Here is a 19,797-nt window from a genome sequence, read left to right as displayed (position 1 = left end):
ATAGTTTACAAATAAACTAAAAGATTACCCAATATTAAACTCAGCTTAAATATTGCATCCTTAGGCTCCCCTGAAGACCCACACAGAGTAAAGATTAGGTGAATAAAGTTATAATTAATACAACTCAAAAAACAATTCCTGCTGCTCAAATCCTACATGTTATAGCATGAAAATAGCTCTACATACTCTGAGCCTTTCGCCTTTACCCAAAACTGCTGCAGGACCCCGTTTATCAGTAGTTTTGTCTCCAGTGTCTCCCTTCCTCTAGTTCAATATCCACAGCCCTCATATAAACAGAAATCTAATAATGCCATACTCAGCTTTAAAGCTTTGAAAAATTCATAGAGTCAACAGCAAGTCCTCAGCCTGACATTTAGGGCACCTCACCACCCAAACAAAAGAGGCAGGTACAGGAGCGCTCCAAGGAAAGCTGCTCTTTCCTCAAAGGCAGTAGGATTAAAGCTAGAGGATCTGGCGCTGTGACTTTGGAGGGTTCCCAACATGAACACCAGTTTCCTAATATTTAAACCATCCTGTCTACATATCACAGTGGGGGAAAAGTATATAAAAAGTTGTAAACAGATATTACTTAATTATGAAAATCACCTTAAATGTTGTACTATTCCATTTATAGATAGTCAAATTGTTCTTATTTAAATAACTGCTAATCTTGCTCACTGGTCTCCCTATTCCCACAATTACCACCTTTACAATCTTCTCTCCTTCTAGAGACAGGATAATTTCTTACACAAATCTACTTGCAATTCAAGACAGAATATGGAACACACACATTTATTTCTTCCTTTCAAAAGCTATAGAACAGGAAAAGATGAATCAAAGCAGAAACTTTGGTATCTGACAATATATCACTCACAAAAAAATAGGTCAATTTCTCTTCAAAGTCCTTAAAAAAAAAAAAACTCCAAGGTCAGAAACATGAAGGTCTGAAGAGAAGCTGTGGGCTAAATGGAGGGGCAATCAAAACATCTCAGTAGTTATGCCTGCCCCATGGTCAAAGCTGTTGGCCAAGGATTCACTTGTGAGCTTCAACTGACTACAGATCCTTAGCTGTGACTAAAATCAGCTGGAAGATTTGTGAAGAGGGGAGCGCCTAATGTGAACCAGAGGTGTAAATGGGGCTGCATCCTGCTGAAAAATGAAGGGCAGGGAGGTGGTTCAAAACAAACAAGAAAATCCCATTATTTACTTCTACCCTTCCTCCCAGTTCCTTTATACTCTCCCTCTGTAATTTATGTATCTGGCAGATAGACATCACTAAGGCTAGAAGGGCAGGCATATTAGGAAGAAGAGAACAAGGAATTTATTATTAAAGGGCTTCCCTGACTTCTCTACCAGCCTCAACAGGTAAATGCTAGCTGAAGCACTAATGTCAAGCTTTCATTAGTCAAGGCAAGAGTCACCATAAAGTCAAAAGAATAACTGGGGGAAAAAACAATCATTCAGGTAATTGATTAAATGTTTTCTGAGCATCTTCTATGAGCCAAGCACTGTTCTTGGTAATAAGACAATTAATCAAAGTCTCTACAGGTGACAAAGACGGCTGTTTGTTCCTCTAGCTCCATTCTCCTCTACTTTTCAACACATGGCTATTCAGGTAGACATTATATTTTCCAGCCTCCTTTGCCACTAGGTGTGGCTATATGACTAAGGTCTTGCCATGTTCTTCCACTTCACTTCCTGTGAGCTGGAAGTCACAGATAATAAGGCACAGATAACAACCATTTAGATCAGGACAATGCCTTAGGAGGTCTGCCAACTTTTTCTGTAAAGAGCCAGATACCAAATATTTTAAGCTTTCTGGGCCACATACAGTCTTGCTCAAAAAACCTCAAAACCCTTAAAAAAAAAAAACATTTTAGAAAACCTCTATGCTTGCGAGCCATACAAAAGTAGATTGCAGGCCTGCCACCCTTACTTTACCCTTAGTTTGCTGATGAAGGATGGTGAAGAAACAAAACAGAAACAACCTTAGACCCTGAATAACTGCATGGAACACGACAGGTGTTATATAAAGAACTTCTTTGAATTTAAAGGAAAAAGACAAGCCAATAAAAAAATGAGCAAAGGAGCTCAGATGATTCACAAAACAAATAAAAACAATCAACAAATTTAAAAAGATAACCAACCACACTAATAAAAGACATGTCATTTTTATCAGAATGGTAAAGAAGAAAAGACTAATTTGGTCAGAGTTGGTGGCACTGAAGAAATGGGCATTTTCAAACACATAAGCTGGCCCAACATTTTTGAAGAGCAATTTGTCAACATCTATCCAAAAAAATTAAAATGTACTATAACTTTTGACCAAGTAATTCCAATTCTACAAATTTATCTTAGAGAAATTATTTGCCTAAGTACTTAAAAACAGTTATACTGACTTATAAATGACATATAAGAAACTAAATAAATTTAAAGTATACAAGGGATACATTGACATAGGTATACATCCCTGAAACCATCAACAAAATCAAGTGAATATACTGTATCCGTCACTTCCAAGTTTCTTCATCCCCCTCTGAAACCCCTCCCACCTGCCCTTGCCCATGCTCCTCCTTCCTTAGCTCATCCCCAAACAATGATTGGCCTGCTTTTTGTCCTTCAGATTACTTTTGTTTTCTTCTAGAGATGCATATAAAGGAATCATATAACATGTACTTCTTCATCTGGTTTCGTTCACTCATTAATTATCCACATCGTTGTATGTATCAATACGTCATTCCTTTTTATTCTTAGCATTTCAGTGTATGGACATATCACAACTTCTTTACTCATTTACCTGTAGGTGGTTATTTGAGTTTTTCCCAGTTCTTGATTTATTACATGCAAAGATCTCATGAACATCCGTGTACAAGTCTTTACATAGACATATATCCCCTTTTCTCTTACATAAATACATAGAAGTAGAATGCCTAGTTCTTAAGTATTAGTCTTAACTTTTAAAAGAAACTGCCAACCTGTTTTTCAAATTAGTTGTACCATTTAACATTCCCACGAATAATGTATAAAGGTTCCAGTTCCCCCCAAATTCTTGCCAATACTTAGTATGCTTAACGCTCAGTCTTTATAATTTTAGCCATCCTAATAGGTAGTATCTCACTGTAGTTTTAATGTGCATTTCCCTAATGACTAATGATGTTGAGCACCTTTGTTTTTTAACAGCAAGATATGAGAAATAACTCAAAGCTCAAAAAGATGGCTAAAAAAATCTGATATACCTAACAAACTGGGATACAGTATACAGATTTAAAAACAGGAAACTATATGAAGCAAACAAAAACATAAAAATTCAATACAGTATTTATAGTACTAGGTTTAAGTATGGTACAGTCTCATTTGTTGTTACTTTTTTAAAAAATTGACTATAACAATCCATAAAGACAAAAAGCAGATGAATGGTTGCCAGGGGATTGGGGAGGGAGAGAATACCAGTTTGAGATTATTTTATGAATTCCAAAAAGAGAAAGACTGTTTGTAAACAAATCTATTCCTCTGGGCATGATACCCTTTGATTAAACATTAATTTCGGTCCAGGGGATATTTCATTAGATTTCATATAAATTGACACTTACAAAGACACAAGAAGAGACAACCCTGTCATTTCTGATCTGACCATGTAACAGAGAGAAGGTGGCTCAAATAGCTGAAGCCCTGGGAAGAGAAAGGTCATTTTGCCTGATAGGTTACAGCTGATATTGGGAAGAACAGCAAGGACTGATACAGAAGACCCAGAAAGAAACAAACTTTATGTCAGGAGAGAAGGGACTTCAGGATAACTTAAGCAGGACGCTTCAAGGCTGGGCCCACAGAGCTCAAGAGGCAGAGGAAGCCAGGAGGGACGGAGAAACCTAGAAGAGATCTGCAGTCATCTTGCTGCACCTTGAGGCAACACACCACCATCAACAACAGCTGGCTCTGGTAAAAAGTCATCCCTGCTGGTGCCGTGCTTTGGCCTTGGGGCTTTTATCCCAAATTAAAACTCTTTACAAATGCCAACAAGAAGCGGGTGTAGCTCACTGGTTGAGCACCTGCTTCCCATACAAGGTTCAATCCCCAGTAGCTACTAAAAAAAAAAAAAAAGCCACCAGATTTCTGGTACTTTGCACTGGTACCCCTTTGGCAGACTAATACAGAGGGATTGGGTAGAAAGTGCTTAAGAGGCACACTGTTTCTTCTGGGATGTTGAAAATGTTCTGGAAATAGATGGTGATAATGATGTACAATATCATCAATGCTCTAAATGTCATTAATGGTATATTTTATGTTATGTGTATTTTACCACAATAAAATAAAATAAAAAACTAAGTATGTGTGTTCATTTATTCATGCTGTTATATGCCTAGGGAAAAAAGCCTGACTATATGTGCACCAACTAGTAATAGTGCTGAGATTTAGAAGTTTCAAGAAGAAAGAAATGGGGAATAGAGAAGCCACTAGGTGCCTCTCTCTCCCACATGCCATGGAGGCCTAAAAAAAAAAAAAGCAGGGAAGCGAACTTGGCCCAAAGGATAGGGCATGCGTCTACCACATGGGAGGTCCATGGTTCAAACTCCGGGCCTCCTTGACCCGTGTGGAGCTGGCCCATGTGCAGTTCTGACACGTGCAAGGAGTGCCCTGCCACGCAGGGGTGTCCCCTGTGTAGGGGAGACCCACGCACAAGGAGTATGCCCCATAAGGAGAGCCATCCAGTGCAAAAGAAAGTGCAGCCTGCCCAGGAATGGCACCACACACAGAGAGCTGACACAAGATGACACAACAAAAGGAAACACAGATTCCCAGTGCTGATAAGGATGGAAGCGATAACAGAAGAACGCACAGCAAATGGACACAGAGCGGACAACTGCGGGGGGGGGGGGGGGGGGGGGGATAAATTTTAAAAAATAAATCTTAAAATAAAAAAAAAATCTGGTAGGTAATGTACCACAGCTTCTGCAACCTACCCCCACAACAAAACTCCTTCAAAATGGCTTTTCACTGAATTCAGATTAAAATCGAAAATCCTTTATGCAGTTTACAAAGGCCCTGCATGATCTAGTTTCCCACCTCCCTCTTCTGACTCATTTCATGCTATTCCCTCTTTTTCTTTTGCCCTTTCCTCACTGGCCTTTCTTTTGTTCTTCAAAAGTGCCCAGACCCTTCAAACCAAACTCGCTTTGAAATGTTGTGGGGTTTTTTTTTATCTAATAAAATTTACTACAGACATCCCAACCCCAAACCAGCTAACTCCTACTCAGTACATAAGTCTCAGTGAGGATTTCCCGAACCACTAGATTTGGTTCATTTCCCTAATATAATACTCTCTCCTTTTGTTAATACCCTGTGTATTCCCCTTTCAGTAACACCATGCAATTTATTACAAGCAGGATAAAAATCTTTTAATGTCTGCATTCTCCTTGCCTGTAAGCTCCATGACAGCAGACAAAGCTAAAACCAAAGAGAGCAGGTCCCTCCTACTCTACACGGTTCCTGAAGGCAATCACAAGGTCATGAGTGAATGGTCCTATTTTCCTATTTAGCATCATCTCTTGATCCTTCATCCCAAATCTTACCTTATAATAATAAAGAGTGGGGAAAGAAGAAAAAGAAGAGGATGTAAAGGAAAAGGAAAATAATCACAATAACTAATATTTATTGAATACTTACATGCCAGATACCATGGTAAATATGGATTACATAAATTATCTCATTTAATATTCCCAACAACTCTATCAGGCAAATTCTATTATACTGATTTTGAGAGAGTTTAAGGTCACATAGCTAGACAGACATAGTCAACACTGAAGAACTCACAAAGCCTGACTTCAAACTTTGCTGTATTATCTCCTGCAGCATACCTGACTACTTGGAAACTCACATTCTCTCCAAGCCTATATGCTTTTGTATTAATAATTTCTACCAGTAATACAAATGTGTTCCTTAACCTTGACTGAATAACAAACTCCAACTTATCTTTTTTAAATATAAGCTTAAGATTATGCCATATAAAGCTCTTAACTGGCTTCCACAGACAGACTCAGAATCTCCTTCCTCTATACTTCTATCATCTATGTACAATCCATTTATAGGAACTTATTTATTGTTTAGAAACCTATCTCCCTATTATATAGAAAACTCCTTGAGGTCAAATTCCATTTTTCTCCCATCCTTATATAACCAGTACATGGTAAATTCTCAAATATTTGTTAGAGAAAACATAAAAACACATTAATAATAGTAATTTGTATTTCCAGAAATGCTCTGGGTGTTCTACTATTTTGAAAATCTGGCCTCGAACTTGATAAAAGGACAAGGCATTTAGGTGTTATTCTACCATCACACAGAAAATGTTACACTTCACCTACAACAAAGATGTTCTAAATTTAACTAATCAAACACATGTACTGTTACCAGGAAGACACTAAATATGAAAGCATGAAACATTGTTTCCCATTTACATGAGAAAACGGAAACATCTTGTATAATCAAAATGTAAATGTTAAAAACCATCTCATCGTTAAAACAAATGACTTAACATGATCAGGAGCTGATGGCTCTCACCTTTGTTCTGCTTATCTCCAAGTGCTAAATACTTTATAAGCAATACTGTGTTAGCCCTGCATAGCCAAGAAGCAGACACCAAGATGGGATTAAAAGTGCAAGGATTTAAAAAAAAGAAAGAAAAACAAAAGCTATGTAAAGTTAACAATGCTTCATAGATACCGTTTTGTTTCACTAATACCTTATTTCTACTTACTACTCCCAGCATTATCTTTTCACTCCCTCAAGGAAAATGCAATTATTTTCCAGGTCAAATACAACTTCTCTATCTTGACTAAAGAGATCATATTTCATACCTCTATACTGAAGTACAACTCAGTCCTTCAGCAAGTTTTTCCTGATTAAGCAAAAGAAGAGATTTGTCCTCTACACTTCATGTGTGTGAGGGTTAATCATGTGTGTCGACATGACTAGGCCATAGTATCCAATTATTTAATCACTAATTTGTAGATGTGGTTGAGGGTGAGCCTCATCCAATCACTTGACAGCCTTGAGAACAAAGATTGAGGTTTCTAGAGAAGAAATTCAATCCCAAAACTGCAACATACATTTCGGCCTAAGTTTCCAGCCTGCTACAAATTTTAGCTCAAGACTGAAACATCAACCCTAAATTTCCAACTGGCCAGCTTACCTTACAAATTGCAATCCTAGGAGTCTCCATAACCAAGTGAGCCAATTCCTTAGAATAAATCTACCCCAGGGCGGTTCTCGAGTAAGAGAATTCTGAGGGTGTTTTCTGAGTTGCTTCTGGGGTTTGGGAATTACTTCTCTCGTGTGAACAGATTAAAAGCACTAATAATCTGATTTCGAGTGGTCATGAAGATGAAGCTGGGGGCAGCAAACCCCTGAATTCTGTTCAGTCTTCTCTGCCAGGGGAAGCGGCTCTACCACCCTTAAGGAGATCAACCTTGCTTTGCCTGAGGAACCTAGAATGGCCCCCACAAAGCAGCTGTCTTACAAGACACTGCTGATTCTCCTCAGGGCCTACCCCCACCACCCCTCTGAATCTTCTAGATTTATAACTAGGCTAAAACTAGAAGGGGAGGCCAGGTCCCCTTGAGGAGGAAAATTTATACTACTGATCTCTCTCTCAGCCTTCTCCAAAGGGACTCAAAGCCTTTTACCAGGCTGACTGTGCACTGGGGAAAAGAAAATAACTTTTGGGGGATTACTGGACACTGAGGCATTGAATCTTAAGTATATTAATTCTGCAGCCCTAAGTCATAATTTAGTCCACAGGGACCTTAATCAAATTGCCTTTTCCTTCCATAAGAAATCACAATAGTCCATATTATATTAATGACATTATGCTGACTTCACCTAGCAAACAAGTATCAACTACTCTAGACTTATTGGTAAGATATCTGTATGTCAGAGGGTAGAAAATAAATGCAACAAAAATTCAGGGGCCTTCTATCTCGGTGAAATTTCTAGGGATCCAGTGATGTAAGGAATATTGAGATATTCCTTCAAAGGTGACAGTTATGTTATTTTATCTGGTCCCTTAAACCAAAAGAGAGATGTGATGCTTAGTGGGCCTCTTGATTTTGAAGGCAATACATTCCTCATTTCGGTGTGCTACTCAGAAAAGGCTCTGTAACAGGGCAAGGCTGTTGTGCACGCTGCTTTCCCACTTGGGACATATGATCCAGCAGATGTTTGTCAGTGGCAGGTTCAGATGCTGCTTAGAGACTTAGGTAGCCTCCCACAGGTCTATCACAGCAGACTCAGGATTTTGGAGCAACACCCTGCCCTCCTCTGCATGTAACTACTCTCCTTTTGAGAAACAGGTTTTGCCTTGATATGAACCATGAGAGGACACTGAATACTTAACTATGGGTCACCAAGTTACCATGTGACTTGAACAGCCCATCGTTAATTAGTTGTTATCTGACCAACCAAGCCATAAAGTTGTACATGCAAGCATTCCATCATCAAATAGAAGCAATATATACAGCACTGGGATATAGCAGGTCCTGAAGGCACAAGTACGTTACATGAGGAAGTACCACCTTCTCTCCATATATCTATCTACATATATCTAATCTATTGCTTCTGTTTTTCTAAAGAACCCTGACCACTACAATATGTATAGTCCTACTGAACAATCAAACTTAACTATTTGTCTATTCAGCAGCTTAGGCTGTTAGAATGCTAGGTGTTCTCCACATCAATTTTTAATCTAGGCTTATCAAGGAAGAAGTTAAAAATAATTCATTAATGTGCATAACCTAAGTAATCTGGCTTCAAAACAATGTAATTTTCATTCTTTCAAGATTTATCTTATGATAATATTACTTAGGGTAATATTACTTTCAGAACAATCAACTTTACAATATTACTTTACAATATTACAGAAGAAGTTAAAAATAATTCATTAATGTGCATAACCTAAGTAATCTGGCTTCAAAACAATGTAATTTTCATTCTTTCAAGATTTATCTTATGATATATTACTTAGGGTAATATCACTTTCAGAACAATCAACTTTACAATATTACAGATGGCTGATGAGGCATATATTCCAGGATTAAATAGTTTTAACAAATAATCCATAACCTTTAAATTTACACGTGAATATAAGAATTAAACAGACACACACAGTATTCCCAAGACTTCATAATACCCAGTACAGTATCACAGTACCATGAAGGCTATGATTATCCTGATAAAGGAACAGTTACTAAGTAGGCCAAATATGGGTAATGGTTTTCAAAGAATTGAATAACAGAGATTATTAAAACTACTGTATGTATTAATTATAATGTAATATGAACAGAATCTAATATTCCTTTATTCAAACGGCATTCAGGTTCATCAGGTATCTTCTCAGGGTCAACATTACAAACATTCTGTGTTTGTGCTTCACTATGCTGGAGATAGACAGTAGAGTCCACTGCCCCACCCACCCCCAATTCAGGTTTAGGGAATTCTATTTAAATCAATATCTACTATATATATGATGGCTGCAATAATAAGATGTATCAACAAATATTCAAATTGCCTTTGTATTTATTTCCTGTTTGCTATGTGCTACCACATCTGTTCCCTGTGTAAACTTCCCCTGGTTTCTTTTTATTAAACCATGGAACCTACAGAAGGATGGGGGGAAAGGTATGTGATTTTTCAAGAGATGATAGGTTTGGTAGCGGACTTGGCCCAGTTGTTAGGGCGTCCGCCTACCACATGGGAGGTCCAAGGTTCAAACCCCGGGCCTCCTTGACCCGTGTGGAGCTGGCCCATGCGCACTGCTGACGCGCGCAAGGAGTGCCCTGTCACACAGGGGTGTCCCCCGCGTAGGGGAGCCCCACGCACAAGGAATGCGCCCCATAAGGAGAGCCGCCCAGCACAAAGAAAAGTGCAGTCTGCCCAGGAATGGTGAGGCACACATGGAGAGTTGACACAACAAGATGACTCAACAAAAAGGAACACAGATTCCCATGCCAATGACAATAACAGAAGCAGACAAAGAAGACGACGCAGCAAATATACACAGAGAACAGACAACCGGGGTGGGGGAAAAGGGGAGAGAAATAAATAAATAAATCTTTTAAAAAAAGAGAGAGATGATAGGTTTGATTCCCTTTCAATTTTTAGCTCATATGGTTAACTATTTCTGGTCTTACTATTTTGTGGTAACCACTTCAAATCACTTTTAAAAGCAGGTAACGGAGAGTAACAAGTATTGGCGAGGATATGGAGAAACTGCAACTCTTAATACTTTGCTGGGGGAATGTAAAATGGTGGAGCCACTGTGGAAACAGTTTGGTAGTTCTTCAATAAGTTAAACATAGAGTTACCATATGACTCAGCAATTTCACTCCTAGAGAAATTATAATATATGTTTATCCAAAAACTTGTACACAAATATTCATAGCAGCCTTATTCTTAATAGCCAAAAAGTTGCAAGAACCCTAATGTTCAGCAATGGATAAATGAAATGTGGTATACCCAGACAACAGAATATTAGCCATAAAAAGGAAGGAAGCAGTGAAACATTCTGTAACAAGAATCAAGCTGGTAACATTATGCTAAATAAAAGAAGCCAGTCATATATTGTTAGAATACATTCATGAAATGTCCTGAATAGGCAAATCCACAGATTAAAAAAAAGTAGATGAGGGGTTGCCAGGGATTAGGAGCAGGGGGAAATGGAGAATGAGTGCTCAGAGGTACAGGGTTCCTTTTGGCATGATAAAAATGTTCTGGAATTAGACAATGGTAATGATTGCACAACCTTGTGCATATACTAAAACTACTGGATTATACATTTTAAAAGGGTAAATTTTATGGTATATGAATTTTATCTCAATCTTTAAAAGCAGATAATACTTTAATAAATCAGTAAATAAAAATAAGGTTAGACAGCATGCTTGAGAATAAAGGGACGAAATGGCTCACAGGAAAAGGCATGAATTCTGCTCCTCCCGCTCCCTCTAAAAAATTAAAAGATGTGAAAAGACATATTTTGGTATTTCTTGTCTCGATCCCAAAATTCTTCTGGACAGGCTAATTGTGGAGGTCTAATATGGGCTCATTCCCTTAAGAAGCCCATCTTTTCAAAGATGTGGAGCATCTACAATTCCTCCAACTCATCTCTGTGAGAAAGAACTGAACCAAAGTCAGATTAGCCCGAACAAAGCAAGCTGAGTTTGCATTAGCAACCTTCCTTCTCCCTTTATAAGTTTAAGAACTGGAACAAAGTCTTATCTTTAATCTCAAGGTCCAACGAGTTTAACATACAGTAAGTGCTTAGTAAAACTTGAATGAACAGTGTACTTTCTTTAACTCTTGTTGCCCAAAGCCTCACAAATACTATACCTGCTTGAGCCTGCAATCCCTACTATGGCTATGGATAGTGGAATGAGAACTGGACTTGTAGTCATGAGTCTGGGCTTTGAATTCCAGTTTCTCCATTTATTATGTGATTCTGGGAAAGTCACTTAGCTCCCTTAGCCTTATCTATAAAATAGGGATAATATATATGAGGTTATTTCAAGTGTTAAAAATGATCACTGAAAGTGCTTTGCAAATTATAAACTTGCAATAGCTTTGAAATATTTATAAATATATGCAGAAGTTTTTCATCCTACACAGTCCAAACATAAAAAAAAAAACCCACTCTCATTAACTTAGATAAAAAAGAACTCTCCTAATATCAAGAAAGTAATCAGATTAAAAATTCACAAGTGTTAGTTACAGAAACATCCTTTCAAACAAACTCTCAAATAAACCTATGAGAAACACAAAAATATTAAAGTGCAACCACAGAGAGTCAAGGATCCTGGCATCCCAGCAGTTTCACTGTTCCTTGCCGCCACCGTAACACCCCTTACTCCTAGTGACTAATGTAATACCTAAGGAGATAAGAATATAACCGTCTCAGGTCATATTTAAAAATAAAATGCTTGTTAATTCACATGAACTGATGACATTCGGAAGCCGTTCATGCTCCCTCTACTCTTCCTCTACCCTTACATCCCCTCAGCAGACTCCCCAAAGTGCTTGATACCTAGACCTTCCCACCTCTTTCCTTCCTAGCCCAACTGCTCACACAAGGGATTTACTATTCTTTTTGGACCTGACAGAAGAATGTCAAAGATTTGACTATATCTTGGTCCTGCGATTCTTCTCTGGCTCCAACTCACACCATTAGAGCATCATGTGATACAAAGTTTGCCTGTTAGCAGGTGGTAAAGGGAGGAACTGGCCTGTTAGTAAAGCTGACATTCATCCACTGTTGTACCTCTATTTAGACAGTCTCTTAATTTGCTATTAAGCTTTTTAAAACTTTGAAAATACTGAGGAATACTGTTTTTAGCTCAAGTACTTTAAAAATTTGAAACATTTGTAATCTACACTTTAGAAACATCAGAGAAATCTTGGTCCTGAATTTAGAACAAAACAAACCAGAACAAAAAATCTAATTCCCTAATTCACATGAGGTTTTAAATACCTCATTCAATTTAAACACAAACCTGTATGGGTGGAATATCTGGCAGCGATGGAAGGTTTTCTGGATTGGTAACTGAGGGGATAAGCTCTATTGCTGTAACAGATGGGCTGGTGGGACCTCTGTTCGCATTTGCCATAGTAGCTGTAGTAGGGCTGGTTGGGTTGATTGTGTTATTGTGCACTGATACAACAGGAAAGGGTCCAGCATGCCCTGGGTTTGAGTGCTGTTAGGAAAGAAGATGTTACCATTACTTGATCTGCCAGGATACCCTAATACAAACTAAATTTTTAAAAAACCTTATTTTAGTTTATAAAGGATACACAAGTATCTGATATCTGTGGTTGAGGAACAAAGAAGTGGGCCCTCTTGAACTTTTACTGAGAGAGAAGAATAAATAGTTCAAACTTAGCTTTTTCCTTCTTCTATTATTTTTGTGTAGGGTCAAGGGAAAATAGATTTGCCAATAATTTTTCAACTGTCAGACTAGTGACATAGTCTTATTTCAGAACAAAGATGTATATAATACATGATCTGGAAGCCCCAAGTTTTCAAACAGCAAGCCAAGAAAATCATTGTTCTATGATCCTCTTTTATCTTAACTTTAATTAAAAAAAAAAAAATACACACATCTACACACACACACACACATAGTTATGTAATGCAGTTTGACATGTATAAAGAACACTAAACTTACAGAAAGAATCTATGACATCAATCCCTGACTCTAACACTGGACAAGTCACAAAATCTTGGTAATTTAGAAATGGGGAGAACAGTCCTTGATTTTGAGGGTTGTTATGAGGACAGTTTAAGATAATACAGATAAAAGTCTTTGGAAAATAAATTACTACATACATATAAATAAATCACTTGAAATGTTTAAAAATTAAAAATGCTAACATTCAGTGATTTCTGTAAGAACAGTCCCAAAGTCTCAGGACAATGTTCTGAGATAGTAAGTCACTCTGATTCTCTAGCTTCTGTACTCTTCCAAATGGGGTATCTGCCCCACTCGCAATACTTGAAGGCTTTCAGTGCACCAAGGGGTATATGGGTACGTGGAAAATAATGTCCAGAGATCTTCAATTTTCAAATGTACTCTTTCCTAAAGATAATCTAATTTGGCTAGGAACAATCCACAGGGCTCCTTTTCCACCAATTATTTTGCAATTGCCCTTCTCCCACTTGACAAAAAAAAACAACAACACAAAACAACAACAAACAACAAAAAACAGCACAACTCCGATCTATTCCTAATAATATTCTAGCACAATGCCCCAAGGTGAAAAGAACTCCTCATAGGTAAGCAAAGGAACAAATGGAAGTAATGGTACTGGGTATGTTGAAAAACTGACCAGCTCCAAAAACCTGGGTGACAAATTTTCAAATGGACTCCAATACTTGTGCTTGAAAAAAATGAAGAGAGACCCGAGGAAGCTGTCAACTGATAAAAAAAAAGATTTTAAAAACAGTTTTGCTAGGTCATTGTGAGTTTGGGCTTATAACCTAGAGAATGTTAAAAACTTGAGGAACATCACTATAATAAAACTCTTAATTCCCAGATACATGTTTTTGTGAAAAAGCTTGCTTTCTGAACATTACATGGAGATAAAACAATAACAAAAAAACTAGCAACAGGGCGGCGGACTTGGCCCAGTGGTTAGGGCGTCCGTCTACCACATGGGAGGTCCACAGTTCAAACCCCGGACCTCCTCGACCCGTGTGGAGCTGGCCCATGCGCAGTGCTGATGCGCGCAAGCAGTGCCCTGCCACCCAGGGGTGTCCCCCGCGTAGGGGAGCCCCACGCGCAGGGAGTGTGCCCGTGAGGAGAGCCGCCCAGCGTGAAAGAAAGTGCAGCCTGCCCAGGAATGGCGCTGCCCACACTTCCCATGCCGCTGACGACAACAGAAGCAGACAAAGAAACAAGATGCAGCAAAATAGACACAGAGAACAGACAACCGAGGAGGGGGGGGGAATTAAATAAATAAATAAATCTTAAAAAAAAAAAAAACTAGCAACAAAAAAACCTATGCTGAACCCTGATTCACTCTAATAAACAACAGTCATGCACAAAGAACATAAATGAATAAATAGAAGGGGGTGAAGGCTCCATCTATCTCATAAAGAAAAGTAATATCCAAAATAATTTTACTTATGTTTACTAATTTCCTGAATCAAGTAATTATATTTATTGTTTAGAGAATTATGTAGGAATAATTGCAATTGACAATTTGGTCCAGAGAAAAAATTTTAAAGCTTGATAGCCTATTATCACTGGAAATTTAACAAATAATTGACAAGATTATTTAGCAAATAATTATTTTTCATGGAGAAAATTACAACATGCTGATCTGTAAGTCTTTCAAACATGCATTTTTTACATTGAGATAAAATTCTGTAAAGGGAATAGAAGAGAAATCCAAGTTTAAGGAAAGAATACAGTGTAAAACTTTGACTTTTAATTAAAAGTTTTGTATGTTATTTGGAATTTCAGTGAATTCATTTAAAAAAAACAATCTAGGGTTTCTACTTTATAATGTCAATATTGACAACATGCTAAAATTATGCCCTTAAAAAAATAATGTCCTTTGCAACTATTTAAACTTAATGGAAATTATAAATGTCACCCTTAAAATCTAAGGGAGTAGTTATTTTTCAAAAGTCTTCCAGGAGGAACTTGGGGCAAAAAGGTGCAGGATTGCTGCTCTAAGACAGTGGTTCTCCAACTTCAGTGTGCAGACTGACCTTGTCATACACAGTAAAAGTTTATGGATTCCCAAGTAACCCTCCTTCTGGAAATTCTGGTTCAGTGGGTAAGGCTCAGAATTTATGTTTGACAAGCCTCACCTCCAATTAACCCATGATTCTGACAGTTTAAAAGCATGCTTTGAGAAATATCACTCTTAAGAATTTAAAAATTATAAATCCTACTTTAAAAATTATCATTTTATAATAACTCCCATACAAATATGATCTAGTTTTCAAAGATCAGACATCATTTTTCTGAACACACTTACTTTTAAGATTAGGCATATCTTAATTCTAACAGGAATAACACTTGAGTAGAGAGAAGTGAAAGAGAAAAAAATTAAATACAGCATAGGTTTTATTACTGAAAAAACCTTTTTATATATATTAGGAGCAACAAGGTATACTAAAAGAGCAGAGGATCAATTTCAAGAAACTAAGGTTTCTAATCTTGATTTTACCATCATCTCATGTGATTGTAGTAGGTATATCACAAGCTCCTTAGATTTGTTTTTCACTTCTGCAAAACGAATGGGTAGGATTAGATCAGGGGTTCTTAACCCACAGTACATAATGGGTTTAAAGGGATCAAAGAAGCTCTTAAACCTGGATGTGTATGTATATGTAGAGTTTTCTGGGGCAACAGAATACACAGCATTAATCAAATTCTCAAAGGTATCAATCAACCCCCATCCCCAACTTATTAAGGAAACAAAGGTTTCTTTTAGTTTTAAAATTGTATGATTCTTACAAATGTAACTCTAGGCATACTTGTCTTTGGAGGTGTGGCTGCATCATGGAATACTGAGGGCCACTGTGCCTGGGTATCGCTGGTATTCGGGCAGCATTCTGAGCCATTCTCATCTGATGGGCTTGGAAAGCTCCACAGTTTATATTGCTTCTTTGCATTGTTTGCACACTGATCAATCTTGGAGGCTATAAAAGGAAAAAATGTATTTAGTTGTTAACGTTATTTAATAAATTTATCAATTAGAAAATGGTAGGCTCATCCTTAAACACAAAAAAAATCCGAACAGTACAGAAAAGTATACAGTGTTATTCTCATCTCCAGCCTTAATCCCCAAAAGAGAGAACCACTATAAAGAGAGCTCCCAAAGTTCTCTATCCCTTGCCTCTGTATGTACGTGCATTTAGAGCATATTAAAATTAACTTACCTGACCCTGGAGTAATAGTTTCGATGTGAATGGGGCAGGGAGGGGAGAGAGAGGGATGGCAGAAATAATCTGGTGCTTTGGCCCAAGACAAAACTTCACGTGAAAAATAAAGAAGATCTTGTATGGAGGGAAGAGAACTTGTATACCTCCAGAGTACTAATAAATTAAATTTGTTTCCAATGAAAAGTATTTACTCTTTGCCTCTCCTCACACCTCCTCCTCCTCATACCCAGAGCAAATATTTAAACTCTGACATCTGAATTCTGTTCCTGCTAATAAATTTCAAATGTGTAACTCATCAACACAGGAGAGTTTAGATTTAAGATCTTTAAAGTATGTATCAACAGTGTATTGGTAAAATACTCACCTGCTGTTGTAACATCTGAGGGGCTGCTTGTCTAGGATGCTGCTGTGTCGTTGTAGTTGTTGTCGGTACTGGTGCTGGTGGTTGCTGCATCCTCATCTGTTGCAACTGCTGATGTTTCTGTGCATAAACTTGTTGCTGCATGTGCTGGAGTCGAAGCTGCGCTAAATTAATCTGTCCAGGGGTTTTACTAATGTGGTTTGTCCCTGGAGGAACTTGCCCAACTACAACATTAGGAGTATAACCAGGAGCTGGTTTACTCTCTATTACTAGATTACCTGAAGGATTTAAAAAATGAGAAGAATTTGCATATATCAACTAAAGCATCTACTTTGTGGATTAATTACTATCCTTTCTTCCTTCCTCTGCCAACTATCAGCACTCAAAACATTCAACAGTAAAGCTGGAGATCTTCTAATATATTCCAAAGCCAAATAAATGACTTTTGGTTATTCAGAATACTATGTTGTATGTACCTATTTTTCATTTACATATATATGTGCAGAAAACACAGAACTAAGAGAGATTATAGGAGGTCCAGCTACTCAGTCTAAATCAATTCTGTCTGACAAGATTCAAGGATACTCAAGAGTGTGCCTTTTAATTACCAATATGTGCAGGGAATACAACAATGCCACAAATTTGTCTTGTGTGGAAATACTTAAGGTTTTAAATCACCTAAGTCCTTAGAAGTGACAATTTTCCTTGCTTGTCACGGAACCCACTGCTTTCTAGAGATATAAGCCAAATTTTAGGAAGGTGTAATGTAAGATAGAGGCTGGCAATTTTTTTTTCTGTAGAGGTGAGATAAATATTGTAGGCTCTGTAGGCCACATATCAGTTGTTTTTTGTCTATTTGCTAGCTTTTTTGTTTTTACAGTCTTTAAAAATGTAAAAAACATTCTTAGCTCACAGGCCACACTGATGACTCCTGAACTAAGTCTACAGTCAAATTTGAATACAACTTTTTTCCCTTACACAAAGATTATTTCCTGACAGAAAGTTATCCAGTCTCTTCCTTTACAACTTCTAATGTTGGCAACTTGACTACTTTAAAAGTAAGTTTACACAATATACAGACAACTCCAATTGTTCTGAAGTTATTAATGAGCTGTTGTCTGCTATTAATGAGCTGCTGTCTGTTTTCCTGTAACTCTTATCTTTTAAACACTCCTCAGGACATGACTTTTAGACATCAGCATCCTGGAGGTCTCCTCTAGTGGACAATTTGGCACAATATTCAAACAGTGAGCATCCAAGAAATTGTTCCAGAGAATGAAGAACCATTTGTAGGATGAGTCAATAGTCAAATATTAATTTTTAAAGATGTGGGGAAAAGCTAGAAATGGTATACATTCAAAAAAATCAATAGATTCAACATTCTTAAAGATGTAATGACATGGCAATATAAAACCATACATAAAGAGAGATTCCAATGATGAATGTATTTTCCAAGTAGTTTGCAACTTAAACATATCTAAAATTTGCTTTAAATGCTCTCCTCCTAATTTGGTGTTCCAAGTAATATTCATAACTAATGAATTCTCACCTAAATTGACTACATTCTTTGCCCAGAAGGTGGGATCACAATGGAAGCGTATTGCTCCATTAGCAGCAGGGACAGGATCACACCGTGCTTTCAAAATATGACGTAATTGAAAAGTAATCTTAAAGGGAAAAAAATTCATGTTAGTCTTAAAATTTAATGTACACTGAGAAAACATACAAGATAAATACTTAAAAGTTCATATAGCATCATAATGTGTCTCAGACAAGACATTATCAATATTTAAAAGAATACCTAAACTATCAACCAACCACACATGTTTGAATTTCTGTCATTTCTGGTGAAAAGGTACATTAACCTACTAGGTGTCTTCAAGCGAGTATATATTACATGATGTCATTGATAAGAAATTCTACGAAAATAGAGAAAGCAGATTAGTTGTCTAGGGTTGAGATTAGAGGGAACACTGATTACAAAGGGGCACAAGTAAATACCTGGGGTACCAAATATTTTCTGTGTCAATGTGATAATGCTTATATTTGATTAAACTCAAATTTTACATTTTAAATGGGTGCAGTTTATTGAATGTAAATAAGATTTAAGGAAAAATAAAGACACTATGTGTCTCACCAGTCGCTTGCTGTACAGTAGTGCTGTGCTGCTGCCACTTGCAATTGCCCAGTTCGTAAAGTTCATTACATGCTTCACCTGCCGAGAAAGGCCTGTGATATCATTCTGCTGCTGTATTAACTTCATCTGTCTCTCTTTTGTGACATTCTGAAACAGAACAAGAGCTTCACTGAAGGATTCTACATGAAAAGGTCAACCCAAAATTTCTATTGCAAATGGACATACCTATCTTTTAAAAATGGAATAATTTGACAAACTCCTGATTATTTAATCAGTCTATGATCAGATGAAAAGTCGTTGCCAAAAGTGGGTCTAAAACTCCCCTAAATTAAAAAGACATTCCATGTACAGAAATTAGTGTTAGTTACTGCCTCTCTCTTCTTTCAGAAGATGAAAATGTCTTTGCTAAAACTAATGTCTTGCTTTTAGGTTAATCCAATATAATACACAGAGTTCATGATATAATGAATTGACCTTTAGATATAATTTTTTAATCTTAAAATACACTAAACACTAAACTTCTCTGGCAAAGAAAATTTTGTGCTGCCTGGTGCCACCTACTGGAGTGGTATGTAGCTGACGTTAAAATCCCTTCTACTAAATGCTTAATACAAAATTGAAAAATTAATTTCAGAGATCTAAGAGCACCGTTAGGGAACTTTTCAATATGACAAATGCATAAAGAACAAAGAAATACATGAGGGTTGAAAGCAAGACCAAATTTGGGGAAATGCTGCAAAGGAAAAATTACCTGCTTTATGGTAATTAAAACTCCCAAAAGGCATGGGTGATGTTCTATGTACTTTGACATATTGCATGCCAAAAGACCTAAGTCTTTCTTAACCTATTTACCTTTTTAAC

General features: G+C 37.2%; 1 protein-coding gene across 2 annotated transcripts in view; it reads right to left on the bottom strand.

The window, feature by feature from the left end:
- The window catches only part of TRIM33 (tripartite motif containing 33), a 119,507-nt gene that overhangs the window by 20,841 nt on the left and 78,869 nt on the right, over positions 1-19,797 (bottom strand). For both annotated transcript variants that reach the window (XM_004462957.4, XM_004462958.4), the window contains exons 7-11: positions 18,937-19,083; positions 18,349-18,466; positions 16,803-17,077; positions 16,031-16,195; positions 12,534-12,734 (exon numbers count right to left, since the gene is read on the bottom strand). In XM_004462957.4, coding sequence (XP_004463014.1) covers positions 12,534-12,734; positions 16,031-16,195; positions 16,803-17,077; positions 18,349-18,466; positions 18,937-19,083 — 906 coding nt within the window. The remainder of the gene's footprint in view (positions 1-12,533; positions 12,735-16,030; positions 16,196-16,802; positions 17,078-18,348; positions 18,467-18,936; positions 19,084-19,797) is intronic.

Source organism: Dasypus novemcinctus, chromosome 9, assembly GCF_030445035.2.
Source record: "Dasypus novemcinctus isolate mDasNov1 chromosome 9, mDasNov1.1.hap2, whole genome shotgun sequence".
NCBI classification, from domain to species: Eukaryota; Metazoa; Chordata; class Mammalia; order Cingulata; family Dasypodidae; genus Dasypus; species Dasypus novemcinctus.
Note: the sequence above shows the minus strand (reverse complement) of the source record. Positions and strands in the feature narration are given on the sequence as shown.